Source organism: Lutra lutra, chromosome 3 (genome assembly GCF_902655055.1).
Source record: "Lutra lutra chromosome 3, mLutLut1.2, whole genome shotgun sequence".
In the NCBI taxonomy this organism is placed as follows: domain Eukaryota; kingdom Metazoa; phylum Chordata; class Mammalia; order Carnivora; family Mustelidae; genus Lutra; species Lutra lutra.
The window spans coordinates 59,005,776-59,031,544 of NC_062280.1; the positions used below are offsets into that span (position 1 = coordinate 59,005,776).

At 35.1% G+C, this 25,769-nt stretch overlaps 1 protein-coding gene across 9 annotated transcripts in view; it reads left to right on the plus strand.

The window, feature by feature from the left end:
- The window catches only part of TANK (TRAF family member associated NFKB activator), a 90,625-nt gene that overhangs the window by 57,258 nt on the left and 7,598 nt on the right, over window positions 1-25,769 (plus strand). For all 9 annotated transcript variants that reach the window (XM_047721909.1, XM_047721911.1, XM_047721906.1 and 6 more), the window contains exons 5-6: window positions 22,525-22,601; window positions 23,268-23,383. In XM_047721909.1, the coding sequence (XP_047577865.1) occupies window positions 22,525-22,601; window positions 23,268-23,383 (193 nt within the window). The remainder of the gene's footprint in view (window positions 1-22,524; window positions 22,602-23,267; window positions 23,384-25,769) is intronic.

The following is a 25,769-nucleotide window of genomic DNA, read 5'->3' on the forward strand; positions in this document are numbered from 1 at the left end:
CAAGTAAAATAAAGGCTTAGGTTTATTTCATGTTTCCTGGTATTTTCTTTTCTGTATCACAGGCATTTAACAAATAAAACATTTAACTAAAGGTAGATAGTAAGGCATAGATGATTCTGGATTAGAAACAACACTCTGGTTTTTTTCCTCAATTGCTTATGCTTAATTTTTTTTAAAAATGCACCTAACCAGTTTAAGCAAAAAGAAACAGTATAAAAGGAACATTCTCTATCTGCAAGGACATCCTAGAAGGATGTCCACGCTTCATTGAAACAATATAAAAAGAACATTCTGTACCTGCAAGGAAACATATAGAAGATGTTCAAGCTACATTACTTAGAAACAACTTAAACATCCATCAGTAGCAGAATGATAACACCTTTACGTGAAACACTTTAGAAAAATTACAATTAACTAAATATATATTAGTATGCCTAGATTTCAGAAACAGTGTTGAATAAAAAGTAGAAATTATAAAATGATAAAATGGGAATAATTTATATAAATTTTTTGAAATACAAAATGGCATTATTTATAAAAACATAAGTATGTAGTCGAAATGTAAAAACATGGACAGGAAAGTTACACCACTTTTTTAGAAAAATGATCACCTCTACAACTAGAGAAAGAAGAGTGTGATTCTGGAAGGGAATAAAGAGGGCTTCAGTTTTATCTACTTTTTTTTTTTTTTTTTTTTTTTTTGAGAAAAGAGCTGAAGCAAAATGTTAACACTTGTTAAATCAAGGTAGTGGATATACAGATGCATTTTTCTCCCTCTTTTTATGAATCATTGAAATGTTATGTTTAAAAAGGAATTTTTTTAATGAGTTGGGTTTTAGTAGCATGAGACTGCTTTTGAATAAAATAAGATCTCCCAGTAAATGAGGATTCTTAACATCCACAAGACCAAATAAGTCAAGAATGCTCTGTTTATTTCTTTTCTTCTAGGTAAGGTAGAAGATTTTAGCTTTGTGTGCCAAGATTATTCAGTTACCAGGCCCGTAACTAAGACTATCTTAACTTGTTTTCATTTAACATCAAATATGAGAAATCCAATCTAGATACATTTCTATGTATAAAAATTTTAGAATGGGAAGTTCTCTAAAGTATCTCCTATTTCATTTTTTTTTAATCATTTTTGTTTTTTTATTTGAATCATTCATCTCTCCCCCTCCCCTTTGCAGTTTCCATTTATCTGAAAATGCTGATAAACACAAGAAACCCTGGCACTGGAATATGTTTAGGTTTATTTTGCAAAAATAAGATTCAGAAACAGTGATTCTGACTTCTGAAATGCAGTTTTATGATTGGGTCTATTATAGTATATTACAAAATAATTGAACTACTGTAAAATGGCAACTTACAAATTCTGTGCTTAAGTAAACTATCATTCTACTTTCCTGTTTCAGGGACTTCTAAATATTATTTACCATTTACCATTAATCTTTATTCAAAATTCCTATATTCCAGTTATAACATTTCTTTGAAGATTATTATCTAGCATCTCTAGTTCAAAATATAGAGAAGGTATTTTTGAAAAGATTAGTCTTGGTTAGAACAAATGGGATGATGTAAAAGGCTCTTAGATATGTTAATAATTTCATTTATTTTCTATTTGGTTAATTTGTCATTGTTTATGAAAGCTTTAGAGTTTATTTTTCAGTCAGTAAGCGTTGACTTCAACAGAATTCTTTTTTAAAATACATTTATTTTGGGGCGCCTGGGTGGCTCAGTGGGTTAAGCCGCTGCCTTCGGCTCAGGTCATGATCTCAGGGTCCTGGGATCGAGCCCCGCATCGGGCTCTCTGCTCAGCAGGGAGCCTGCTTCCGCCTCTCTCTCTACCTGCCTCTCTGCCTGCTTGTGATCTCTCTCTGTCAAATAAATAAATAAAATCTTTAAAATACATTTATTTTATTTTATAAGATATCTTTTGTTTCTAAAATATATGTCTAGATACCTGGGCTAACGTTAAATATAAGTAACAGAAATTATGTCAGACATGGCTTATTTCTAAAGAAATAATGTTGCATCAATTGTAACTTTAATTTGTAGACAGACAATAGAGGGAAAAAAATAAAGTTCCAAGTAAGAAATCTAAATTCAGTGAGTTCTCATAATGATCTTTACTAGTGAGAGAAACATTTACCTGACAGCCACATATTTAATACTTTGAATAACTCATCAACTCAGTCTTCTTATACTGTGACCATTTAATAAGAATCGGGCGCCTGGGTGGCTCAGTGGGTTAAGCCGCTGCCTTTGGCTCAGGTCATGATCTCAGGGTCCTGGGATCGAGTCCCACATCGGGCTCTCTGCTCAGCAAGAAGCCTGCTTCCCTCTCTCTCTCTCTCTGCCTGCCTCTCCGTCTACTTGTGATCTCTCTCTGTCAAATAAATAAATAAAATCTTTAAAAAAAAAAAAAAAAAAAAAAAAAGAATAAAAATTAACTGTCTTGTGTTTCAGCTTTCTTATCTTTATATATCCAGAGCCGAACTCCTCATGAGCACTAAATATATAACAAATTAAAAAGAAGAGTAAATATATTCTAAAAGAATGAATAAATTGGATTTATTGAATATTTGAGAGCTGGCTGTATATTGTAAAGTTAGGCTTCATTTAGAAAAATACTGCCTAATTAGGTAATTGAAATTAAAATCTTTTCAACTGGCATATATATTGATCTATACATACTGAGTTATAATTAAATTTACTTTTAGTTAATACAAGGGAAATCCGTTCCTAAAGAACTTCAATTTTGAATATATCAGGGTTTTTCCAAAATGAAGAAATATATTGGTTATCAGTTGCAATTTTATAAAAGTATTCATCTCCATATAAAGACTACAAGACTGGGACGCCTGGGTGGCTCAGTCGGTTAAGTGGCTGCCTTCGGCTCAGGTCATGATCCCAGCGTCCTGGGATCAAGTCCCACATCAGGCTCCTTGCTTGGCAGGGAGCCTGCTTCTCCCTCTACCACTGCCTGCCATTCTGCCTGCCTGTGCTCACTCTCTCTCTCTCTCTCTCTCTCAAAATTAAACAAAATATTAAAAAAAAAACAAAACTGCAAGGCATGATGCAGAAATGGCTAAGATAAAGGTACAGTTAATTTTTTTTTCTATTTTCAGAATACTTTTATTTATAGTATTGGTCTTCTTAAAAACTGAATGATTTCTAGAAATCACATTCCCAATCAGTTGGCCTAACCTCTGTAATGAATTACTAAGTTAATAGATATGCTTTGAACCAATAACACAAAGCTACTAATCACCCACAGTCATTTCCTTCAGTTTTGTGAGTGGTGTGAGGATTTGTTTTCTTTAGACTATATATTTTGTTCAGGATTTGGTTAGGATATTTGACAGGGGAAAGACCCTTTGACATTATGGTGAATACCAACTTTGAGTGCCTTGGCAAATAAAACAAAGAATGGAGGAAAGGTGTATATTGAGGAAAAAGAAGCTCTTTTAGAAAATTTTATTTGGGAAACATGAAATTTATAGCTTAACCTCTGTTCATGGTGTTCCTACACAGAGCATGCAAGGGTCCTTTGACTTCTCAAAGGACATAAAGAAATCAAGGGGTGCCTGGGTGGTTCAGTCAGTTAAGCGTCCGGCTCTTGATTTTGGCTCAGGTTATGATCTCAGGGTCGTGAGATCAAGCCCTGCATAGGGCTCCATCCTCAGCGGGGAGTCTGCTTGAAATGATCTCTCCACCCCGCCAGTGCCCAGCCATGCACGCACACATGCGTGCTCTCTCTAAAAATAAATCTTTAAAAAAAAGCAGAGCCTGTATAATTGAATGACCCTTAGTACTCTGTTTATATGTTCAGAGCATTAGGAGAAAAGTACCCCATTTAATGAAAACCTGAGTTTCCCTTTTTTTTTTTTAATTGGCGGGGTTGGGGGAGGGGAGCAGAGGGTGAGAGAGAACCCCAAGCAGGCTCCATGCCCAGCGCAGAGCCTGACACTGGGCTCAATCCTACAACCTGAGATCACAACCCTAGGCAGCATCAGAAGTTGAACACTCATCCGACTGAGCCACCCAGGTTCCCCTGAGTTGCACTTCTTGTACACCACCATAGTTTGCACGGTCTTTCTTGATGAGACGTTATTTTGGCGAAGGGTCGTTGAATCATCCATCATACAATAAAGGACCCCAAATTTTACCCCCAAACTTAACCAGCTTAAAACAACAAATATTTATTATCTCAACGGCCTGTGGGTCAGAAATTTGAGAGTCACTTAGCTAGATGGTTCTGGTTCAGGATCTCATGTGATTAAAGTCAGGACATGGGCAAGGGGTCCAGTCATCTAAAGTGTTGGTGTCGTTGAAGGACCCACTTCCAAGATGGCTCACTGACATGACTGTTGGCCGGAGACTTCTCCATGTGGATCTTTCCTCACAACCTGGCCAATAACTTCTTCAAAGTAAAAAAGTGAGAGATCCAAGAGCGCAAGAAGGAAACCTCAGTGCTTTATATGACTTAGTCTCTAATAATCACATACCTTTGCTTCTACTTTATTCTGCTCAGTAGAAATAAGTTAAGAGATGCTCCAGAGGCAAGGAAATAAGGTCCTCTTCTTGAAAGGAAGAGTACCAGAGATTTTGTAGATGTATTTTAAAAGTATCATGGGAGGGGTGCCTGGGTGGCTCAGTGGGTTAAAGCCTCTGCTTTCGGCTCAGGTCATGATCCCAGAGTCCTGGGATCGAGCCCCACATCGGGCTCTCTGCTCAGTGGGGAGCCTGCTTCCCCCTCTCTCTCTCTGCCTGCCTCTGCCTGCCTGTGATCTCTGTCTGTCAAATAAATAAATAAAATCTTAAAAAAAAAAAAAGTATCATGGGATTGTAGATTGTGGTATACAGAAGAGGGTACCAAAGATTACGGGTGTGGGGTGTAATATTTAATTGATACGGTAAAAACTAGTGAAAAAAAGTAGAGGACCTTGGCAGAATTTAATAGTAAATTCAACTTCCTGAATCCTATCACTGTTAATCTCAGAAGAAAAAAAAACCATAGCTTCTTCTCTTAAGAACAATTTCAAAAATTATAAACATGAATGTAGACTTTCCAGAGAATAGCAGAGCAGTGTTTTAAAGAACCAAGAAACTGTTGCCTGTTGTTACTCTCTTCTTGTAGCCAATTTTAAAAATTGAAAATTTGGGGACATCTGGGTGGCTCAGTGGGTTAAAGCCTCTGCCTTCAGCTCAGGTCATGATCCCAGGGTTCTGGGATCAAGCCCTGTGTTGGGCTCTGCTCTGCAGGGAGCCTGCTTTTCCCCCTCTCTCTGCCCGCCTCTCAGCCTACTTGTGATCTCTGTCTGTCTGTCAAATAAATAAGTAAAATCTTTAAAAAATTTTTTGAAAATATGTAGGAAATCAGATAATGCAAAAATATACATACTTATTCTTCACAAAATTACTGTCTGTTATTTGTAGAACACTATTGTCAAACATAGTAACATTTCATGAGAGCAGTTATTTAAATAACAAATTGTCTTTCTTAATGTAAATATAAATTGGTATTGTTTAATTCACTTTTTTAAAAGCCAGGATTGTAATACACTGGGTCACTTTTAAGATCTTGGAAATAAAAGATTTCTGTAATTCTGCTTCGGGAAAGCACTTCAGTTGCCAAACTAAATACTATTCTAGCTGCCCAGGGTTTAACAAAAATTGTTTGCTCTCATCTTTCGATCCTATTTTTTGTTTTTGTGGAAGTTACACAAAAGTCTGGATAGAGTATTTGGATGCAAGAAAATATGTAGAGAGCAATAATATAGAATACGTAGAATAATTTGGTAATACTGGTAAATTCTCTTCACTCATTCATTAACTGGACTGCATGTGTACCTGACATTGCAAGCCACTGGAAGAACAAAGATACTGTCCCTGTCATCTGGCTTAAAGTCTTGATTTAGTTAAAAACAAAAAAAGCTGACATTACTGATTGTTGTAAAGTCATTTCAGAGTTGAGGATCCAGGATACAAAGTATAGTGTGAGTTTATTTGAACTTCTAACTAATTATTTAAATAGAGCTCATGTGTTTATGTGTCCAAAGAGCTGATTTTTTGCTTTATTTTTGATTTTCTGCATATATATCTAGTTTATTCTTTATACATGTCTTTTTTCATCTGACTTACATGCTTGAAGCAAAAGTATAAAAATACAGAGAATGCAGTTGTTACTGAAAGATGCCAGTTAGACATTTGGCACATTTCTAATGTTACCTGTCATTATGATTAGGTCAGCGGATATGGTAGCTTTGAGGAGCACAAAGATTTTGTGGGTCTAGAAGAGTGAAACAGTGATGGAGCTGTGGAGCCGCCATCAGTGCTAACAGTAAGGAAATCACATGCACTGTACCTGGCAATTCTAGTATATACAGAGGCTCTGTCATGTTTGAAGAAAGCTGATGTCTAAAAATTCACTTGTCAGTCACTTAGGCGAGAAGTGTTTGAATTCCTCCTATTTGCCTATTCTTGCTAGTCACAGACAGGAATGCCAAAAAAAGAGGAAGACAAGATCCACCTCCTTTAAGGAACTATATAATCTAGTTGGAGAAACAAGGATTTGGAGATGCTAAGCAATAGCAAACATTATAAGACAATGCGAAGTCTTAATTATATGATAAAATGAAACATTATAATTTTATGGTACAGATAAAACATGTAGGACCTTAATTTAAAAATAAAAATTCCTGGTGAGCTGAAGGTAGGCTTTCAGGGACTCAACATTTAGTTCAAGTAGAGGGAAAAAAAACATATTCTTAAATGCGTATTTTTGGTAATCTATGGAAATATGTAGATTTTCTGCAAGATTTTAATGGAAAAAGAATTTCTAGGCAAGAATCAAAATTATTACAGGCCACTTTGGAGAACATTATGTAAACTGAAAGCTGGGGTGCCAGGCTGATTCAGTCATTAGACCATGTGACCCTTGATTTTGGGGTCATGAGTTCAAGCCCCATTTGGGTGCCAAATTACATACATAGATACATACATATATACATATATACATAAATTAACTAAGTTAGCTAAAACTGGGGGTTTTGAAAGAGCATTTCATTTACTATAACCTTTTTAAAATGACATAATCATGACTACAGAAGACAGAATGCTCCCCACCATTTTGTTACTTTATTCTATAGATGGTACTTAAGTGAGAGGCATTGCTGTGTTCCTCTAGTTGTATGTATGACAGTTTCAGCAAGCAGGTTATGAACTTTAACCCTGCTTAACTCTCTGGACTTCTGTAACTTATAAAATCCTAGCTTCACAAGTCTACATCTTGGACAGTATCCCCATCCTTAAACTGTTCATTTGTCATATACACCGGATTTCAGATACAGTGCACACTTAGGATCTCTCTGAGTTTAGGCCACCTATAGTTTCTTACTTTTCTATTGCAAGTCTCATAAACTATATTTGTCAAGTGGCCATATATTGTCCAAGTACCTGGTTTTATATGCATTATAAAAGCTTTATAGTAGACTTTGTGATTATGAATACCTTGATAGATGTTAATGTCAATACATACAGCAATTTTTGTGAAAATGTAGCTGATAAAGCCTCCCATCTGTAATTTTAAATACTGCTCTAACAACAAAACCATAATATGAAACCAGTTAGGTTTTGCAAGAAGAGCTCTTAAAATGGAACTCACAGCCTTTCCCCCCTTCCTTTAGCAGGTTAATATCTGTAGCCGTTAATAATTTGGTTGGGTTGTTTGATTTCTTTTTTTTACTAAAAGGTATATAGAAACCTTTTCAGATTTCTCTTCTTCATGTAGATGTTGTTCTGTTGAAATACCTTATTTTGGGGCATAAGCATCTGACTCTTGATCTCAGCTCAGGTCTTGATCTCAGGTTTATGAGTTCACCCTCCGTGTTGGGCCCCACACTACGTGTGGAGCCTACTTAAAAAAAACAACACCTATTTTACCTTACATATATTTGTTGCTCAGGCAGACACTGCTGTATTTAGAAATTTCTATTTTAGTCTATTAAAAACTGCAAGACCAGTCTGTATCATGTACTGAACTGATTTAAAATAAATCTACATGTTTATTTAAAAAATAGATTGTCATATGTTTTTCATCATTTGAATAAAAGTTAGAAATCAGACCATTAGTCAAGATATGTAGTAACTATCAAATGATTTCTGTGGCAAAGTCAAATTTGGTTTACATCACCTGAACAGAGTACCTTTTCTAAGAGAGGAACTTGAAATAAATTCATTTATGTTGTATTACTCAACTTGGTTAAAAAAATGAGTTACTGTATTCTTTTGATGATCAATTCTCTCTTTTCATCATCTTTTATTAGAAAGAAGTAGTGATTATACCATCTGTACAATGGCACATGGCAGCCTAAGGTGGGGCTTATGTAGGATGAGAGAAAATGTGTGTGAGCACCCTACTCTGCCTTCTCGGTGAGAGCTAATGTCCTAGTCCCCCTAGTTTTGTTACTAGAGACTGGATTGAATGTACCTTCTTTTAATGTGTAACACTTCTTTTTTTTTTTTTTTTAAGATTTTATTTATTTATTTGACAGACAGAGATAACAAGTAGGCAGAGAGGCAGGCAGAGAGAGAGGAGGAAGCAGGCTTCCTGCTGAGCAGAGAGCCTGATGTGGGGCTCAATCCCAGGACCCTGAGATCACGACCCGAGCCCAAGGCAGAGGCTTTAACCCACTGAGCCACCCAGGCACCCCAGTGTGTAACACTTCTATATTACTTCTCTTTGGAGACTGGTCTTTGTTTGCAGACCCTCTGGTAGAATAATAATTAGAAGGAAGAAAAACTGAGCCAGTTCATTCATTAAAGTTCAGAGTTTTTTCTCAAGTATTATAATAAACATATCAGAGGCTTAAGAAACAAAAAAAAATATGTTGATATCCAAAGCATTTTAATATTTACATTGAAATTTCTGTGGCAGAAATTTTTATTGTTTCCAAATCTGAATTTTTTTTTAAGATTTATTCATTTATTATTTTAGAGAGTGCACAGCAGGGAGGGGCAGAGGGAGAGGGCAAGAGAGAATCTCAAGCAGACTCCCCCTGAATGTGGAGCTTGATCCCATAACCCTGAGATCATGACCCAAGCCAAAATCAAGAGTTGGATGCTTAATTGACTGGCCACCCAGATACCCCTCCAGATCTGAATTGTTAATCCAGCCTAGCCCTTTCCTGTTCTGGGCCTCTGTTTTTTAATTCAATATGTCATTTTAGGATTTTGGTTTTTATAATAATGGAAGTAATTTTTGAGGAAAGGAAAAAGATGAGAAATGGCATATCACTTTTTAAATTTTCTTCCCGGGCTTCTAAGCAAATTTGATTATTTCTAGTGATGGCTTTTCTCTGCTTACTTCCCCCTTTTAAACCCTTTCCTCACATTTCCCATTTTTCTTTTTTTCTGCTCTTCTCCAGACACCACAAAACAGAGTTCATATACTCTGCTCAGCTGTGATTTCTCTTGACCCAATCATGAAAGTCTGTTCTGTCAGCCTCAGTAGGTTAGTACTAGCCTCCCCATACAATCTAGTTTTCTCTTATATTATAATGTGTCATCCTAAAAATCTCAAAATTTGTTTTGAAGACATTTGTTTTTCAGCGTTATGAAATGCCTCCACATTTGATCTGTTATGATCTGTTGTGTTGTTTTTTGGTTGAATTATATGGAATCTAGTTTCATACAGATATGTAATTGGGAAAGGAAGAATATTTTAATAACCTTTTTAGAAATTGCGGCTATTCTCTTTTGATACCATACCAAAATTCAGTAAGTAGTAGTCTCTTAATTGTTAATTGCAATATAAAAGCTGAAACCAGTGAACTTTTCTACTGCTTTAAAAGCCAGTGGTCTGTTTGTACTTTAGATCTTTAACCTATGTGATTTTGTAGCATCATGAATTGGTTATTTGGAGAATATTGGTTCACTGAGCTATGCAGATCTTACAAATATTGACTATGATATAATGCTTAAAAATCATACTTAATATCATACTGATCTCATCATAAAAGTCTTTTAAGGATTGGGCTGTTGTCAAGCTTACTGTAACAGGTATACATTCCCCAAGCTTTTAATTTTCACTTGAAAACTTAAATTTTTTTCATGGACAACAAATCTTGTCAGTTATTTTGAAAGTGAAAGTAACTTCATTTGCTTTTGAGAATGTCTGAATAACCATAGCTTACATGTCAGTCATTCTTTCAAGTGAAAATGGCATTCCATTTAAAAAGTGACTAGTTCAGCTTGCAACTCAAACAGTTGAACCAGTGCTTTTCCCCAAGACAACCTTTGTACTTTGGTATGAACAGAATTTGTGTGTATTTCCTGTTTTATCTCACACAGTATTTAAAAGCTAATAACTCAGGAACAAAATTTAGTAAAATTAATAATTTTTGCTGTCGAATCAAGAAGATAGCTTAGGAGCCCCCCCCCCCCCCAGGGATCCTATTTTTACTGAATGTGTGGCATTGAAGAGTACAGTGACTCCAGTTTAGTTCCATGGCCTCGATCATACTCAGGTGCCTGCAGTTTCACTCACTGTTGTTTGTGCGTCATCGGTATAAAGGCCAACAAAGTAAAAAAGGCAAATAACATCTAATAGTGTTGTAATAAGAGTTGACTCCATGGATTTCAGGGTCAGGGATTTGATCTTCCCCTACTTACTAGCTAATAAGTGAGCCGGTTACTGCTTCAGGGGTGCTCTAAGAAACGAGACTCCTGAATCAGAGAAAAAGATCTTTATTATACACAGCACAGCAAGCAAGAGCATTATTATTTGCTTTGGTCCCTCCTGGGGATGGGGAAGGGTAATGCAGTGAGACCAAGATGGATACCTGCATATGCACTGAGTTGCATTAAAGGTGAGAAAGCCTGAGCTTGGGAGATTTATCATTTTATAGCAAGCAGTCAGCAGCCTTTTCCTTGTCCAAGGGAGACATTATCTTTCAGGTTTACCCCCTGCAAACACAATCCCGAAACTATCCCACGTAAATAACAGAGCCTTGTATTCTTGGCATATGCAGCAAAAATGTGCAGGGACACTCAGGGCCCATGTAGATTTCTCTCCCAAAAGTAGATCTCCTGCTGAGCAGAGAGCCTGATGTGGGCTCGATCCCAGGACCCTGGGATCATGACCTGAGCCAAAGGCAGAGGCTTTAATCCGCTGAGCCACCCAGGCGCCCCAGTTACTTTTCCTTCTATTGAAATAATGTCATGCTGTAAGAATACTTTAACATCTCCTGAGGCATCCTTACTTATGCCAAGAAGTCGTATTGCTTATTCCTCAGTCCTTTTCACATTTATTAAATAATTGTTCTACATCTTTATCCTTTATGTTGTTGTTGTTACATAAATTAACCCATTTATCATGGGCTAGCACTGTTTCAAATGGTGGAGCTCCTACTGGTCTTTCAACTATTTCACTCTGCAGACTTTACGGTGATGGCAGAAGTGGTGTTATAGGTCCAGGCACCACCATTTTCCCACAGGAACCACAAGGCCAGATCCCCAAAGCTCATCTTTTCACATTGGTTTTGCCGTAGAAGGAGCTAGTATACTTGGCATGCTGGTTTTTTTCAATCTTCACCATTTTCCCAAGGTGGGGCACCAGAACAGGTCCTGTATTTACCAGTAGTTCCAACCCTCTTGGTGTGTTTAGCCATGTCGCCCCAAACTAGATCTGAGCCTAGAGAGCTATATCCTTAGACCTGAAATCATAGTACCTATATATTGCTCCTGGTTATTTCTCTATACCTCTTGTATTAAGTCTAGAACTGAATTCTTATTCTAATCTGTTAAAGATAATGTGGTGCCTGATACATTTCCTGGGGTATCCACAGAGCTCCAGACCTATAAAATGCTACATACTGTGTATTCTTTCTGACAATTTTTAAAGGCATAAGAATATTACGGGATCTGAAATCAACAGTAAGACAACCACGTAGCTTCATTTAACCACAGAATCTCCAGCTGGCATTTTTTCCCAATATTGTATTTTAACAAGCTCTTAATGGATTTGTAGTCTCCTTAAAGATATTTTATAGAATTTGGTGGTGGGGGAGGCATGGAAGGCTCACCTAATTTTTCATTTGTACCTAATTTGTTATACTTAGGCAGTCTTGCCGTGTTATGAAACCTAAGTTTTTTCCTGAAAGATTTTTTTCTATCCAAGATGGATATCTTTTGTTTTCTCTCTCCCATTTTGTTTACATGTAGTGGTGTTGTGATTTTTGTATTGCAACTTAATTTTCATCTTAGTAATTCCGTATCAGGGTTTACGCACATTATTTCTACCCCTAATTGTCTGTTTAACATTAGGAACAGTATGTCTCCCTCTACATTGCATCCACATAATGTTGCAGGGGCTCACTTACTTGTCCATATTCCTTCAGTGTGTCATCTGGAATTTACTTCTGCTGGATGGCCAGATAGCTGCAGTAACTCTTGCTTTCCTTCTTGCTGCAGCTGATGAAACATTCTCTTCTCCTCTTGTCTTGAGGACAAAGTGGTAACTTTTTTTCTAAAGCTGAATCTAAAACTCTCTCCTTCCTACTTTTTTTCTATTTCTTTTTGACATGAAGAAGATAATACATCTTGGCATTTTATTGCCCTTTGTCAGACCTACAGTTTTGTTTTGAATTTTACTATCCCAGGAAAGTGTAATCTCACTTTCTTTAAGGTTTTATCTTACCCTAAGATCTTCTGATGCTAAGGAGAACATCCTAGTATTTTAAAAGGAAAATGAAGGTTAGAAGTATGAACCATATTTGAGGAAAAGGTAATTAGGTTATGTTTTAAAACTTGGTCTACAGTAGACAACACAACAAGTGAAAAGGTATTGGATCAAAAGAGATGAGTGATTATAAAGAGAGAAGGGAGGCCTGCAAATATAGACTGTAGAAAATGAAAACTCAGTAGATTTGATGTGACAATGAATGGTAAGAAAAGTATATAATGAGAGAAGAACAGTGTACCCATGTCTAAACCTTAGAGAATGCCCACATGTATGGCCTTGGTCAGGGGGCAATGCAAATATCAAAGCTTAAGAAGAAACCTAAATATGTTATACGGTAGCCCCCCAAAAAAAATGTTTCAAGGAGGATATGGTCAGTAGTGTGAATACTGTCAAATCAGCAGTGAACAGAATGACAGCTTTAGGAAAAGCCAATGGATTGGTGATTAAGACTGGAAAATTATGGTGAAAGCTCAGAAAAATGAAGGAATTTTTTTTAAAAAGCAAAAAAACACCCTGAGTTTGGGAGTTGGAGCCTCTGTATGAAGAATGAGTACCTAACCAGCTCTCTACAAATAGTATTAACTGTGGAAACATACACAGGAACAACTCCCTGAGGAACTGGACACTGAACTTTGCATATTTTAGAAAGGAGTCAAATGTGGAGCAAGTAGTCACCTCATAGTAAATTACTAATTTTCTGTAGTTCTGTCCTGAGAGTGGTCATAGTTGCAGAGCCTGAAATTGCTATAGAAAGCCCACCCTCATTCTGGCTAGAAGAAACAGGAAGGAGAATGAGCTCAGAATAAGCATGGTCACCAGAGAGAGTGAAGGAGCCCAAGAGGAGAGAGCCAGAGAAGAAAGGACTCAGGCCAAGTCTCTGGCTGTCCCCTGAGGTCATGGATGTGTAGGGGCAAATAGGAAGCAGTTTGCAGCTAAGGCTTATAAGACAGAACTGATATCTGAATTGTCCTTCTTCAGGTTAATTGCCTGCAAAACATTACCACCCTTGGCACCATGTAGCATAATGTCGCCACAACATATTCACAATGTTCAGAGTACACCCCAAAGTTATTCAATACATGGAGAGTCAGTTCTGCCCAATTTCAATGGAACACACCAACCCTAAGTGGATCTACATAGTGAAATTGTTAGACAAGGGGTTTAAATCAGCTATGATTTAAAACTGTAACTATGCCCAGTCCTCTATTAGGATATTGTTGGGGGGGTAGGAAGATAATTGAGGTTTTGAGAAGGATGGAATTAATGATAAGATACTCTCCATTGTCATGTTTAACTTCTAATAGTAAGTTTGAAAAATAAACAATGAAATTTCAGTTAAGAAACTATTACCAGGGGCACCTGGGTGGCTCAGAGGGCTAAGCCTCTGCCTTCAGCTCAGTTCATGATCTCAGCGTCCTGGGATCGAGCCCCACATCGGGCTCTCTGCTCAGCAGGGAGCCTGCTTCTTCCTCTCTCTCTGCCTGCCTCTCTGCCTACTTGTGATCTCTCTCTGCCAAATAAATAAATAAAATCTTTAAAAAAAAAAAAAAGAAACTCTTACCAGATTATTTCTGACAGCAAGTGAACTGGTTTGGCAGAACTCGAGTAAGTCTATCTAGGTTATTTTCAAATGTAAATTTCTACTTGGACATTCTTGAGCACAAAAAAAGGCCATACTAAAGGTTTTTTCCCAAGCAAAATTAAAACATCAAAACTTGGCTTATCACTGCTTCTCAGTGAGAAATGTATTTGTTGTATGACAGGTTTTAGAATCTTAAAATTAGTTTGTACTGGTTTGATGTGTAAATGTTACCGTTCTGTATCCACCTCACCGTACTAACTGCTACTGAGCTGCCGTGGCATCCAAGTCCTATACTTGAGAAGTTAAGAGCCTAGACTGATGAAGCTGGGGTTCCACTTGCAGCTACTCCATCTACTGGACTGTAGGCAAATTATTGGACCTCTTCAGAGCCTTATTAAAATCAAAGTATCTATTTCACAAGATTATGTGGGTTAAGTTAAATAATTAATAAATGCAAATTGCTTAAATAACAGCTATTTTCATAAAGATATTTTCAGTTCAACATGGTAATGGTATAACATAAAATTTGTGGCTAATATTCGAAAAGGATTTTTCCAAGTCAGTTCATTTTAAATCTAGTGTTTGGAGAGTGGGACCAGCTTTTGGTTGGTCATTTAAGGTATTCATTTTCTATTTTGCATAAAGAGGCATTCTCACAATTTGTTATTTCGTCTTAAGAAAATAAATTCAGAAAGATGTGCAAAACTTAACTAATGCACAGTTAAGTTTCAAAAGACAGACTGTAGAAAAGTATTAATCTCTCTTAGCTTCAATTTAACTTAATAGAATTGAAATTATAGTCATTGTGACAGTACTGGTAAAGGATTTTAACTTTTTTTTTTTAAAGAATGTTTTATTATAGCATTGATAGTGATTTTTGGGGATTTACATTAAACCAGAATCCTGTGAAGAACTTGGAAGTAATTGGGGTATTTAATTTTATCCTTATATTGTTTATTTTCTTGCTGCTTCCTTCAGAACCCTGGAATGGGTCCCATTTTGCCTTGAAATTGTTCCTGCACTGGCAGTGGGTTTGCCTGGCACACTGTGTCATGCCAAACAGACAAGACTTGTAGGATTTGTGTTCCTCTTTCTTTGCTAGATTTTCAGTAATATTAATGAGGGTGAGAGAACCATGGATTTCACACAGCCACAAATTCTTATAAATACAGTTTTCTTATATTTTTTTATTTGCCTTTTGTCCTCGAGCTTTTTTTACTATGCCTTTATATTCTCATCAAATCTCTTTTTTGTAATTTTTTGGTCATTCTTTCCACCTTAATCTCTTCCTTGTCTCAGCCCTTTTCTCACTTTCTCCCTGTTTTAGCCATATTCAGTGCTTGACTTTACCCTAACATCTTTGTCTCAATGTATCTAAAACTTAAAAAATACTCAACCTCAGTTTCTTCTTTAACATTTCATTCTTTGTTTCAGTAATCTAAGTGATAAGTGAATTCTTATTTTCAGATTGTTTTTCTACTGCTCATTTGTTTCTCCTTTTTTTTTTTTAAAGATTTTATTTATTTATTTGACATAGAGATCACGAGTAGGCAGAGAGGCAGGCAGAGAGACAGGAGGAAGCAGGCTCCCTGCTGAGCGGAGAGCCTGATGTGGGGCTCTATCCCAGGACCCTGAGATCATGACCTGAGCTGAAGGCAGAGACTTAACCCAGAGCAACCCAGGCACCCTTCTCCTTTTTCTTTTTTCTTTCTTTTTATTTTATTTCTAGGAAGAAGAGGGTCGAGGACATGCACGAGCAGGAGGGAGGGGCAGACACCCTGCTGAGTAGGGAGGCTGAATGCAAGGCTTGATGCCAGGACCCTGGGATCATGACTTGAGCGGAAGGCAGAGCTCTCTTCCCTGGCTGAGCCACCCAGGCTCCCTATTTCTCATTTTTCTGTAGAAGACTTATCAAGCTAGTATTTATAACTCTTCCACAGTTTATATTTTCTTTACTAATCCATCCTGTCTCATCCTGGTTTATTTCTTGAATTACATTGTTCTAATTAAGAGCATAGCTTTCTTTTCTGTCTTAAAAGTATAATTTTAGGGACGCCTGAGTGGCTTAATCGGTTAAGCGTCTGCCCTTCAGCTCAGGTCATAATTTTGGGGTCCCGGGATGGAATCCTGAATGGACTCCTGCTGAGTGGCGAGTTGGCGTCTCCCTCTCTCTTTGCCCCTCCCCCACACTCTTGCTCTCTCTCGCCCTCTCAAATAAATAAAATCTTTAAAAGTAAGTAAATAAAATCATAATTTTACCAAGCCTCATTCAGAAACAAAAGTATTGGCTACACTCAGTTTCCTGCCATCTAAAAATAAATATTCCTTTTGCATCAACCAAATTTTAGAGGGAATCTTTGGTATGAACACTGAAATAGAATGATAGTCATTGTTGTAGTTCAAAATGTGTCATTGCAGACTTACCGCTTTATTTAGTGTTAGCCTTTTAAAGTTTAAATTCCATATAGGAGAGATACATTGTATTAATGAATGTAGTATTATCTTTAAAAGTTTCATAACAAAGTTTAATTTCCTAACCTCAGTTGCTTAAAATTTTTAAGAAAAAACATAATTTTGAACTTAAATTTTATTGCAGTTTCCCCTGCTTTATGGAGGTATAATTAGCAAATAGAAAATATATATATTTTCAGTTTACAATATGATATACTTTTTAAAATTTATTATTTATTTGAGAGAGAGAGAAGGGATGGGAGAGGCAGAGAGAAAGAGAATTTTAAGCACACTTCCTGGTGGTACTCAGTCTCATGACCCTGAGATCATGACCTCAGCCAAAATCAAGAGTCCTACAATGATACATACAGTGGGGTAGTATTAACTACAATTACCATGCTATACATGACTTCATACATCTTCAGAACTTACTCATCCTGCATAACTGAAACTTTGTACTCTTTGACCAACATCCCTCCACCATTTCCCCCACCACCACTACCACCCCGAACCCTGGCAACTACCATTCTACTTTTCTACTCTGTAATTCTATGATTTTGGCTTCTTTACAGTCCACATATAAGTGAGATCATTCAATATTTGTCTTTCTGTGCCTGCTTCATTAGGATGATGTCCTCCACATCTATGTTGTCTCAAATGACATGATTTCCTTTTTTTTTTTAAGGTTGATATATTCATTGTGTGTGTGTGTAATTTAGGGATACTGACCCTCCGCATAGTTGAAAATCTACATATAATTTTTGACTTCCCAAAAACATAACTATTAGTAGCCTACTGTTGACCAGAAGCCTTACTGATAACGTAAATAGTCGACTAACACATATTTTATATATGTATTATATACTGTATTCTTTGAGTAAAATAAGCTATAGAAAATAAAATATTAAGAAAATCATAAGGAAAATACATTTACAGAAGTATACTGTATATACTGAAAGAAATCTGCATAGAAGTGGACCTGCACAGTTCAAACCAATGTTGTTCAAGGATCAACTGTACAGTATTCCATTGTGTATGTGTGTGTGTATGATATAGAGATATATATATATAGATAGATAGATAGATATATCTCTATATCATACACTACATTTTCTATATGTATTCATCTGATTATGGACACTTCAGTTGAATCCATATTTTGGTAATTGTAAGTTTTCTTTATTTTTCAAATTGGTTTATAAAAGCCTTTCACTTTTAGTGCTAAATATTAAAAAAAAGGTAAGCATTGGTGGAAACCTACATTTCTTTCTTTTAAGATGTTGATATCTAACAGATCCTGGACTCCCAACATACACACACACACACACACAAAGTTTTCCATTATCTTTGCATGAAGAATAAATCTGGTTTGGGACTAACAAAAATATTAGCCACTTTTTCTTTTCCCTCCTTAAATATCATTGCATATTCAACTGGCCCTGGAACATATATTTTTTTATATGATACCCATCTATGAGAAACTTAAATTGATTTACACTAAAACAAAATTCTCCCAATTCACATAAGAGGCAATTTAAGGAATCATTTCACAACATCTTTCAACTGTTTTAAATGGGTTTATCTTAATGATTTATTTGAATGACTTATCCAGCGCCATAGTGGAAGTGTAAATGAAAAGTACGACGTGTAAAGCTCTTATTTCAGTATTCATTCCACAAGTTCGGCATTTCCAAACTAGTACTTGGAACAGTTTATAATGTTAAGTATTTTAAGTTTTAGTACCTCAAAATAAACTCATTTGTTGAATGATTTAACGTTTAAAGTCTCCTAAAATATAATGTTCAAAGTTCCCTTGCTTTCTTATTTGAAGTTGAAGTAGCTTCAGCTTCCTGCAGTGCAGGGTCCGCTTGGATAATAGTTGAGAATAGAAAGAAAAATACAAGTTATCTCTTTTAATGTTTACTTACTCTCTGGGATGCTCCACGAACTGCGTGGTCTTTATTAAGTAAATTAATTTAGCATTGAAAAGCAAGTCTTGAGCTTCTGGGGATAATGTTGGAGTTGCCATTGACAACACTAACTCTACATCTTTTGAAAAATAAAAGACTTTTCAGAAAGTTGTGTCAAATAGCTACAGTGGAAAATAGTATTGATGCATTATACCCATTCTAGATAAACCTTGCTTCCCAATGTCAGAACTGCTCACCATTTTTGCCATTTGTTGAACTAACATGTTAAAAGATCCCTTTTGAAATTTTTTGGGGGGCTGCTGGAGACCAGAAATTTTCATTTAGACTATATCAAAAGATTTATTTGGTATAAATGATAGAAGATGCAGTGTATTGCTTAGTACAATTGTAATGTTTTTCTTCAACAACAATAATAGTAATAGTATGCAGGGGCTGTGTTCCTAATCCCCAAAAAAGTTGAAGACCTTAAATTTACGTACTTCATGGAAATTTCTCAGTAAGAGTCCTACCGTTACCCCCTACCATTACACCTCAGGAATCTTTTCCAGATAAATTCACCCACACAAGTTATCAAATTTAAATGTCAGAGGGCCACCTGGGTGGCTCAGCCTGTTAAGCGGCTGCCTTCAGCTCAAGTCATGACCCAGGGTCCTGGGATTGAGCCCTGTAAGGGGCTCCCTGCTCAGCGGGAGTCTGCTTCTCCCTCTCCCTGCTGCTCCCCTCCAGCTCCTACCCTTACTTGTGCATGTACCCGCACTTTCTATCAAATAAATACATAAATAAAATCTTTTTTTAAAAATCTAAATGTCAGAGTAGGAGGTTGACACAGGTTATTTGCCAAACCATAAAAAGTCTATCATTCTTTTCCTTCCTCTTCCTTCACCTTCATCTCCTCATCTCTACTCCCACCCCCTTTGTTTTTAAGATTCCTTTAACATCAGAAGCAATCATTTCAGGTACTGATCCCCAAATGAGTACTTTGGAAAATGGAATAGTCTTTATGACTTTCTGTAAATATCTTCATTTAAAGGTTAAAATTATAGAGCACAGCTTGAACACCGCAGGTTTGAGCTGAGTGGGTCTGCTTCTATGGGGGAATTCTTTTTTTTTTAATAAATACAATACTGTAAATGTATTTTCTCTTCCTCCTGATTTTTGTAATAACATTTTCTCTAGCTTTGTTACAAGAATACAGTATATAACATACAAAATATGTGTTTCTGTTACGTGTAAGGCTTCTAGTCAATAGTCTATTGGTAATTAAGTTTTTGGGGAGTCAAAAATTACACATGGACAGGCGACTGGGTGGCTCAGAGGGTTAATAAGCCTCTGCCTTCGGCTCAGGTCATGATCTCAGGACCTGGGATCAGCCTCACATTGGGCTCTCTGCTTGGCAGGCAGCCTCCTTCTCCCTCTCTCTCTGCCTACTGCTCTGCCTACTTGTGAGATCGATCTCTCTCTCTCTCTCTCTGTCAAATAAAATCTTTTTAAAAATTACACATTGATTTTATATATGGGGTTGACACTTCTAATTCCACATAGTTCAAAGGTCAACTGTACTTCTTTTTGGTTCTTTCTGGCTCCTAATAAAATAATTTTGTTTCATACTGAGAATTTCTAATAGTAGATTTTTAAAGGAGACTAGTCATTTCATTTAATCATTTAATCATATTGATTTAACATTAAGTTGTCAAGTGTTTCTGTCCTCTTAATATTACCTTTTCTCTAATTATACAGATTTAATATAATTAAATATAATTTAATATATTATAATTTAATGTATTAAATTTAATATATAATATAATATATTTATATAAATATAAAATATAATATATAATATGATTTAATATACAATATATACAATATAATATAGATAATTTAATATGATATAATTTTTTTAAAAGATTTTATTTATCTACTTGACAGAGACCACAAGTAGGCAGAGAGGCAGGCAGAGAGAGAGGAGGAAGCAGGATCCCTGCTGAGCAGAGAGCCCCATGCGGGGCTCGATCCCAGGACCCTGAGATCATGATCTGAGCCGAAGGCAGAGGCTTAACCCACTGAGCCACCCAGGCGCTCCAATATGATATAATTCATTTAATATATAATATATAATTTATTGTATAATTATATATAAGTAATATATGTTTTATAATATGTATTTATATTATGTTATTATATATAACTATGTAATATAATTTATATATAATGTCTTTTAATATATTTATATATTAAATATATTTTATATATTTATATAATATAATTTAATAATTTTTTTAAGTATACTCTGTACCCAATATGGAGCTTGAACTCATGACCCTCAAGATCAAGAGTCACATGCTCTACTGTGTGAGTCAGCCAGGCACCCCTTAATAAAGTATATATATAACATATATAATATAGTTTGTTTTCATACTTGTGTCATCCTGAATGGTTAGTTGTCTTAAAATGTTGCCTTTTTTCCTAGTCCACACTAAAATCCATTGAGTGTTTAAATGTACATAACAGTAATGAAAAACCTTGTATACTGCTTTTAAAAACAAACTGACTGTGAAAATGTCTTCTAATGTGACTGCTTTGCAAGCTCAGTAAAGTGCTTTTAATCCAGAAGAAGACATGGCCTAAATGTTTTCCAGACAGAAAGCGTGCAGCAGCAAATGGTATTTATTTTACTTTAGTGTGACAACATAAAGTATATAAAATCACAAATTGTTTGGGTTGCCGAGATTTTATTTTACTAATTAAAGGAATACTGTATTTTAGAAATGTTAAGCAAACACTCTTAAGAAAAAACTAGAAGAGTAAAGCAATAAACTGAAATAAATTGGAGAAGATATTAATTTTTTAAAAAAATTGGAATCAAGGCTTTTTCTTAACAAATGAAACTCCTAAGAAACTGAAAGAACTTAAAGCAAAATTAAAAGGGGTTATACTCAGATGATAAGAAACAGTGAGGTAAAATCATCAATTTTAATAATGGCTACAATAACCTTAAATCTTAAAAAGTCGCTAAATACAAATGTCCATGGTTTTAGTTTGAACTTAAATAAGACCTATAAAGTTTTGGTAGACTTATAATTTATAAAGACATCTTCAAATCTTTGAATTTATCAGTTTGTGTCTTTAGAAGATACACAAAGTTTTCTAGGTATGATTAACGATTTTTAAAAAAAAATCCAAACCATGCAGTGGATTTATTACATGTTCTTTAATGTTGACTTTTAAGTGTCAGAATAAATGTAATACCAGAATAAGCCACAGGGTGGGAGTGAAAGGCAAGAACTTAGCTTCAGAAAGTAGCTTAAATACATCATTGTGCTATCTTTAAAATGCTTGTTAAATACTAAGGTGCTGTAGCTTGGTTTTCTTTCTTCCTCTAAATATAGCTGCATTCCTCAGCAAAGAATATGTAACAAAATACAAAAACATTGATTTAAACATATAGGCCAATAATGGGAAAGAAGTAATTGCACATACATACAGGTTTTTTCCCTAGTTGCTGGTAATGCCAGGTGCTTGATAATCAAAGTAACAATTTCATTCAGTACTTGAATTTGAAAGTTCTTGAGTTGTCAGTACTGGAAATAGTAATTACAGAAGTTACCAGAAACACTTCTTGTCTCCATCCTGTTTTTCTACCTTAATTTTCCTATTTCCTGATTGTTCTCCTTTAAAGAAAAAAAAATCTATGTATATCTATAAGCTACCTAAATATACTTTTCCATGAGGAAGATGAATTTTCCATTGTATTTTCTGTTAACCCATTCTCATTTGAGTTTAGAAGCAATTTAAAGTGGTGATTATTTTGTATCTTTAAGGTAAGAAGACAAGAGGTTTCTTCTCCTAGAAAAGAAACTTCACCAAGGAGTCTTGGCATTCCTTTATTCCATGAAAGGTAGTTCTATATCTTTTTTTGCCAACTCTAAATATCATGAATTTTGAAATATATTTTTATTTTATATTTTTAAACTTTGAAATTGTAACAAAATAACAGCCCTTTAGAACTAGAAGAGACCAACCGAAGGCTCCTCCAGGTTAAAATGACATATGTGAGTCACAGTGAATAGCAGAGATGGATTTAAAAACTAAATTAAAGCTCTAATATTTAATAAACAAAGTATTATGCCACATTATTTTATATGGACAGATTTTAATGTAAAATGAGGAACATTTAATTTTCTTCTATTTAAAATGCTTACTGAGAACAAAAATCAATACATTGAAATTTCTAACGTGAGAATGAGACAACCAGCAAAAGTGTGATTTATGAACAAGTAGATATGCTAGTCTGTTCTACATGTATGTATCAGAACTTTTTTTTTTTTTTTGGGGGGGGGGTATTAGAACTTTTAAATTGTTGCTTACTTTGTACCTTTGTTCCTGGTTCTCCAAACATTAAAGTAATTCTTTGGGACATTTTCTAGGATTTTAAAATAATTTTTTTTAACTTTAACCTTTCAGTAATTATGTTATGGTATATAAAATGGTGCTATTTAAGTTTAATAATGATTTAAAAAATATTTGAAGATAAAGCTTTATATTTTAAAATATTTATTTTTAGGGCTTATATAGAGAAGACTTTCCAGGATCTAAAAGAAGAATTTCATAGATTATGCATGCTAGCAAAAGCACAAAAAGACCACTTAAGCAAACTTAATATACCAGCCACTGCAACTGGTAAGGTTTGATTTAACACACAGTAATATTAATTTGATTGATTTAAATTTATTTATTTTTGATTGTGAAAATATTTCTAAATGCTTATTAAGTGCTAAGGATCTGCAGTTTGCACCTCCCACCACTTATAATGGGTAAGTGCTGTCTAAGTTCTGTACTGTATTACATTATCTAATGATTGGCTTTTTTTCTTTATTGTGTGTGGGACTTTATAGAATGAATTGAGTAATGTAATTACTAATCATCTGAATGAGAAGTCCCACCTTGGAAGAAGTACAAAACAAATATAGAAAGTCTTTCTCAAGGTTTTCAGTTGCTATTTGGGGGTTTAATTAAACATTAATTCATAGGTTAGTAAGCAACCGTGAACTACCATATATAAGCTAAGTAAAATTATAACATCAGGTTTGTTTTTAACTTCTGCTTGAAAGTTGATTGAACACTATGGATTTTTATAATTCGGTTTCAGAAATAAACATTTCACATTTCATGAGGCCAGTTCTGTTGGAGATATGAAGTACAAATTTGGTATAAAATATAACTTAAAAGGAACATCTGTCTTACACATGTGTTAGAGTGTGTGTTTTAAAACCTTTACCCTTTCCTAAAACCCCATCCTGGTGTTTGCTTCAGTCGTTCATGTGAATAGCAAAATGTCAGGGATTGAATCTGGCTACCAAGCACTTCTGTAAACAAAAGAAAGGTAAACTGATCATTTAAAATGATAAATTCTCCTTTACCTTTGTGATTTGAGATATTCTGCTTACCATTCCCAAGAGATGTGATTTACAGTTTTTACTCTGAAAGATGTTGCAGCAGTGCTGTTACCCCTTTAATTAAAGATCACTTTCCATTTCTAACAGCTCTTATATCTGGGCTATTTAGAAATCATTTTGTAGTGTAAATTTACTTTTTGCATACTACTACCACTTTATTTTCAGAAAAGGTACACAATGTGGTAGAGAAGCAAAACAGTCTGTGTAGACTGACATCATTTATTTCTTCCCCTTTCCCTTCTCCCTCCCCTAAAAGAACTCTAATTCTTTCACCTGAATCTTTGTCGTTTTCATGAGAAATTGATCTTTTGTGTAGACTCAAGGCTAGAAGAATTATTTTTATTTAAAATGTACTAGCTTTAGAGATGCAGTACATAGAATTCATAAACATTGTTTTTTTAACATCAGCATCTTTTCAAAACATTGTAATGGTGATATATTCATTGTTACACAGAGAACCTACCCCATTATCAATGGCTTAATACTTTGACCATTTTTAAATTGCACAGGTCTAAATCTGAGTATGTATCTGTCAACTAGGACACTGAGTGTTTAACTTCAATTTCTTCCCCACTAAAACTGCTTCCTAATGTTATTTTTATGTTTTATATTAAACATGTCACAAATAATAAATACAACATTATTCTTGAAATATTCTAGATCTGTGTCCCACAGACTCCAGGAAGTTTTGCTGGGTCCAAATAAAAAACAAAATATTAAGTAGTATTCTGGTAGTAGTAGGTCAAAAAGGGAAAGAAATATTTTGGGAAAAGATGACTATTCAGACTTTATAAGAATGAACATTACATTGAATAAAAATTTAAAGAAACCACTTCAAATGTGATTTGCATAATACAGTTGGAAATTAGCATTATTGTCCCATGTTATTTTTTGTGAAAATTTGACTTTCACTTCTAGATAAATAAACATATAATTCATGAAAATTGCTGAGTTAGTAGAATTGTACAGTTCCTTTTCCATTTTTCTTCTCATTCACTTACAGCAATAATCTTGTGAAGGGATAAAGATAAATGTATGTTTAAGCATATGTGGCTTCATAAAAAGTATTATTTGGTCCATAAGGAGGGTCCTATTTCAGGAGAGATCACGAGAGTAGAATATAGGATTACAGGTTACAAACAACCATCAGATCTTTTTCTTTTGTCAGTATGTAAGGTAATTAAACCAAGAAGTAGTCTAAATGGACAGCCTGTACTTAAAATTTGGAAATCTAAAAATGTTTCTCATTTTGTTTTTTTTTTTCCTTGCAAAGATAAGTGTTCTTGAAATAAACAAAATAGAAAAGCAATTTGCTCCCCCTGATCATGTTTCTCAGTGTCAGGATGACAAGTACTTTTCTGTACCTCATTTAATTTTTTTTTTTTTTTTAGTAACTCATTGCTGAAACAGATTAGTTCAGAAAATTACTTTAATGTGGCTGAAGTATGCCTGCTAGCTATACAAAAAGAAAATACCTGCTTTATTTTAGCTGTTTTGAGTTTTCCAGGTTTTATTCACAAGGGGGATAATTCAGCTACTGGAAAAGAAATTCAGAACATATTTCTATCATTTTGGAGGCTCTTCTGTACATATGGAAAGCAACATTTTGG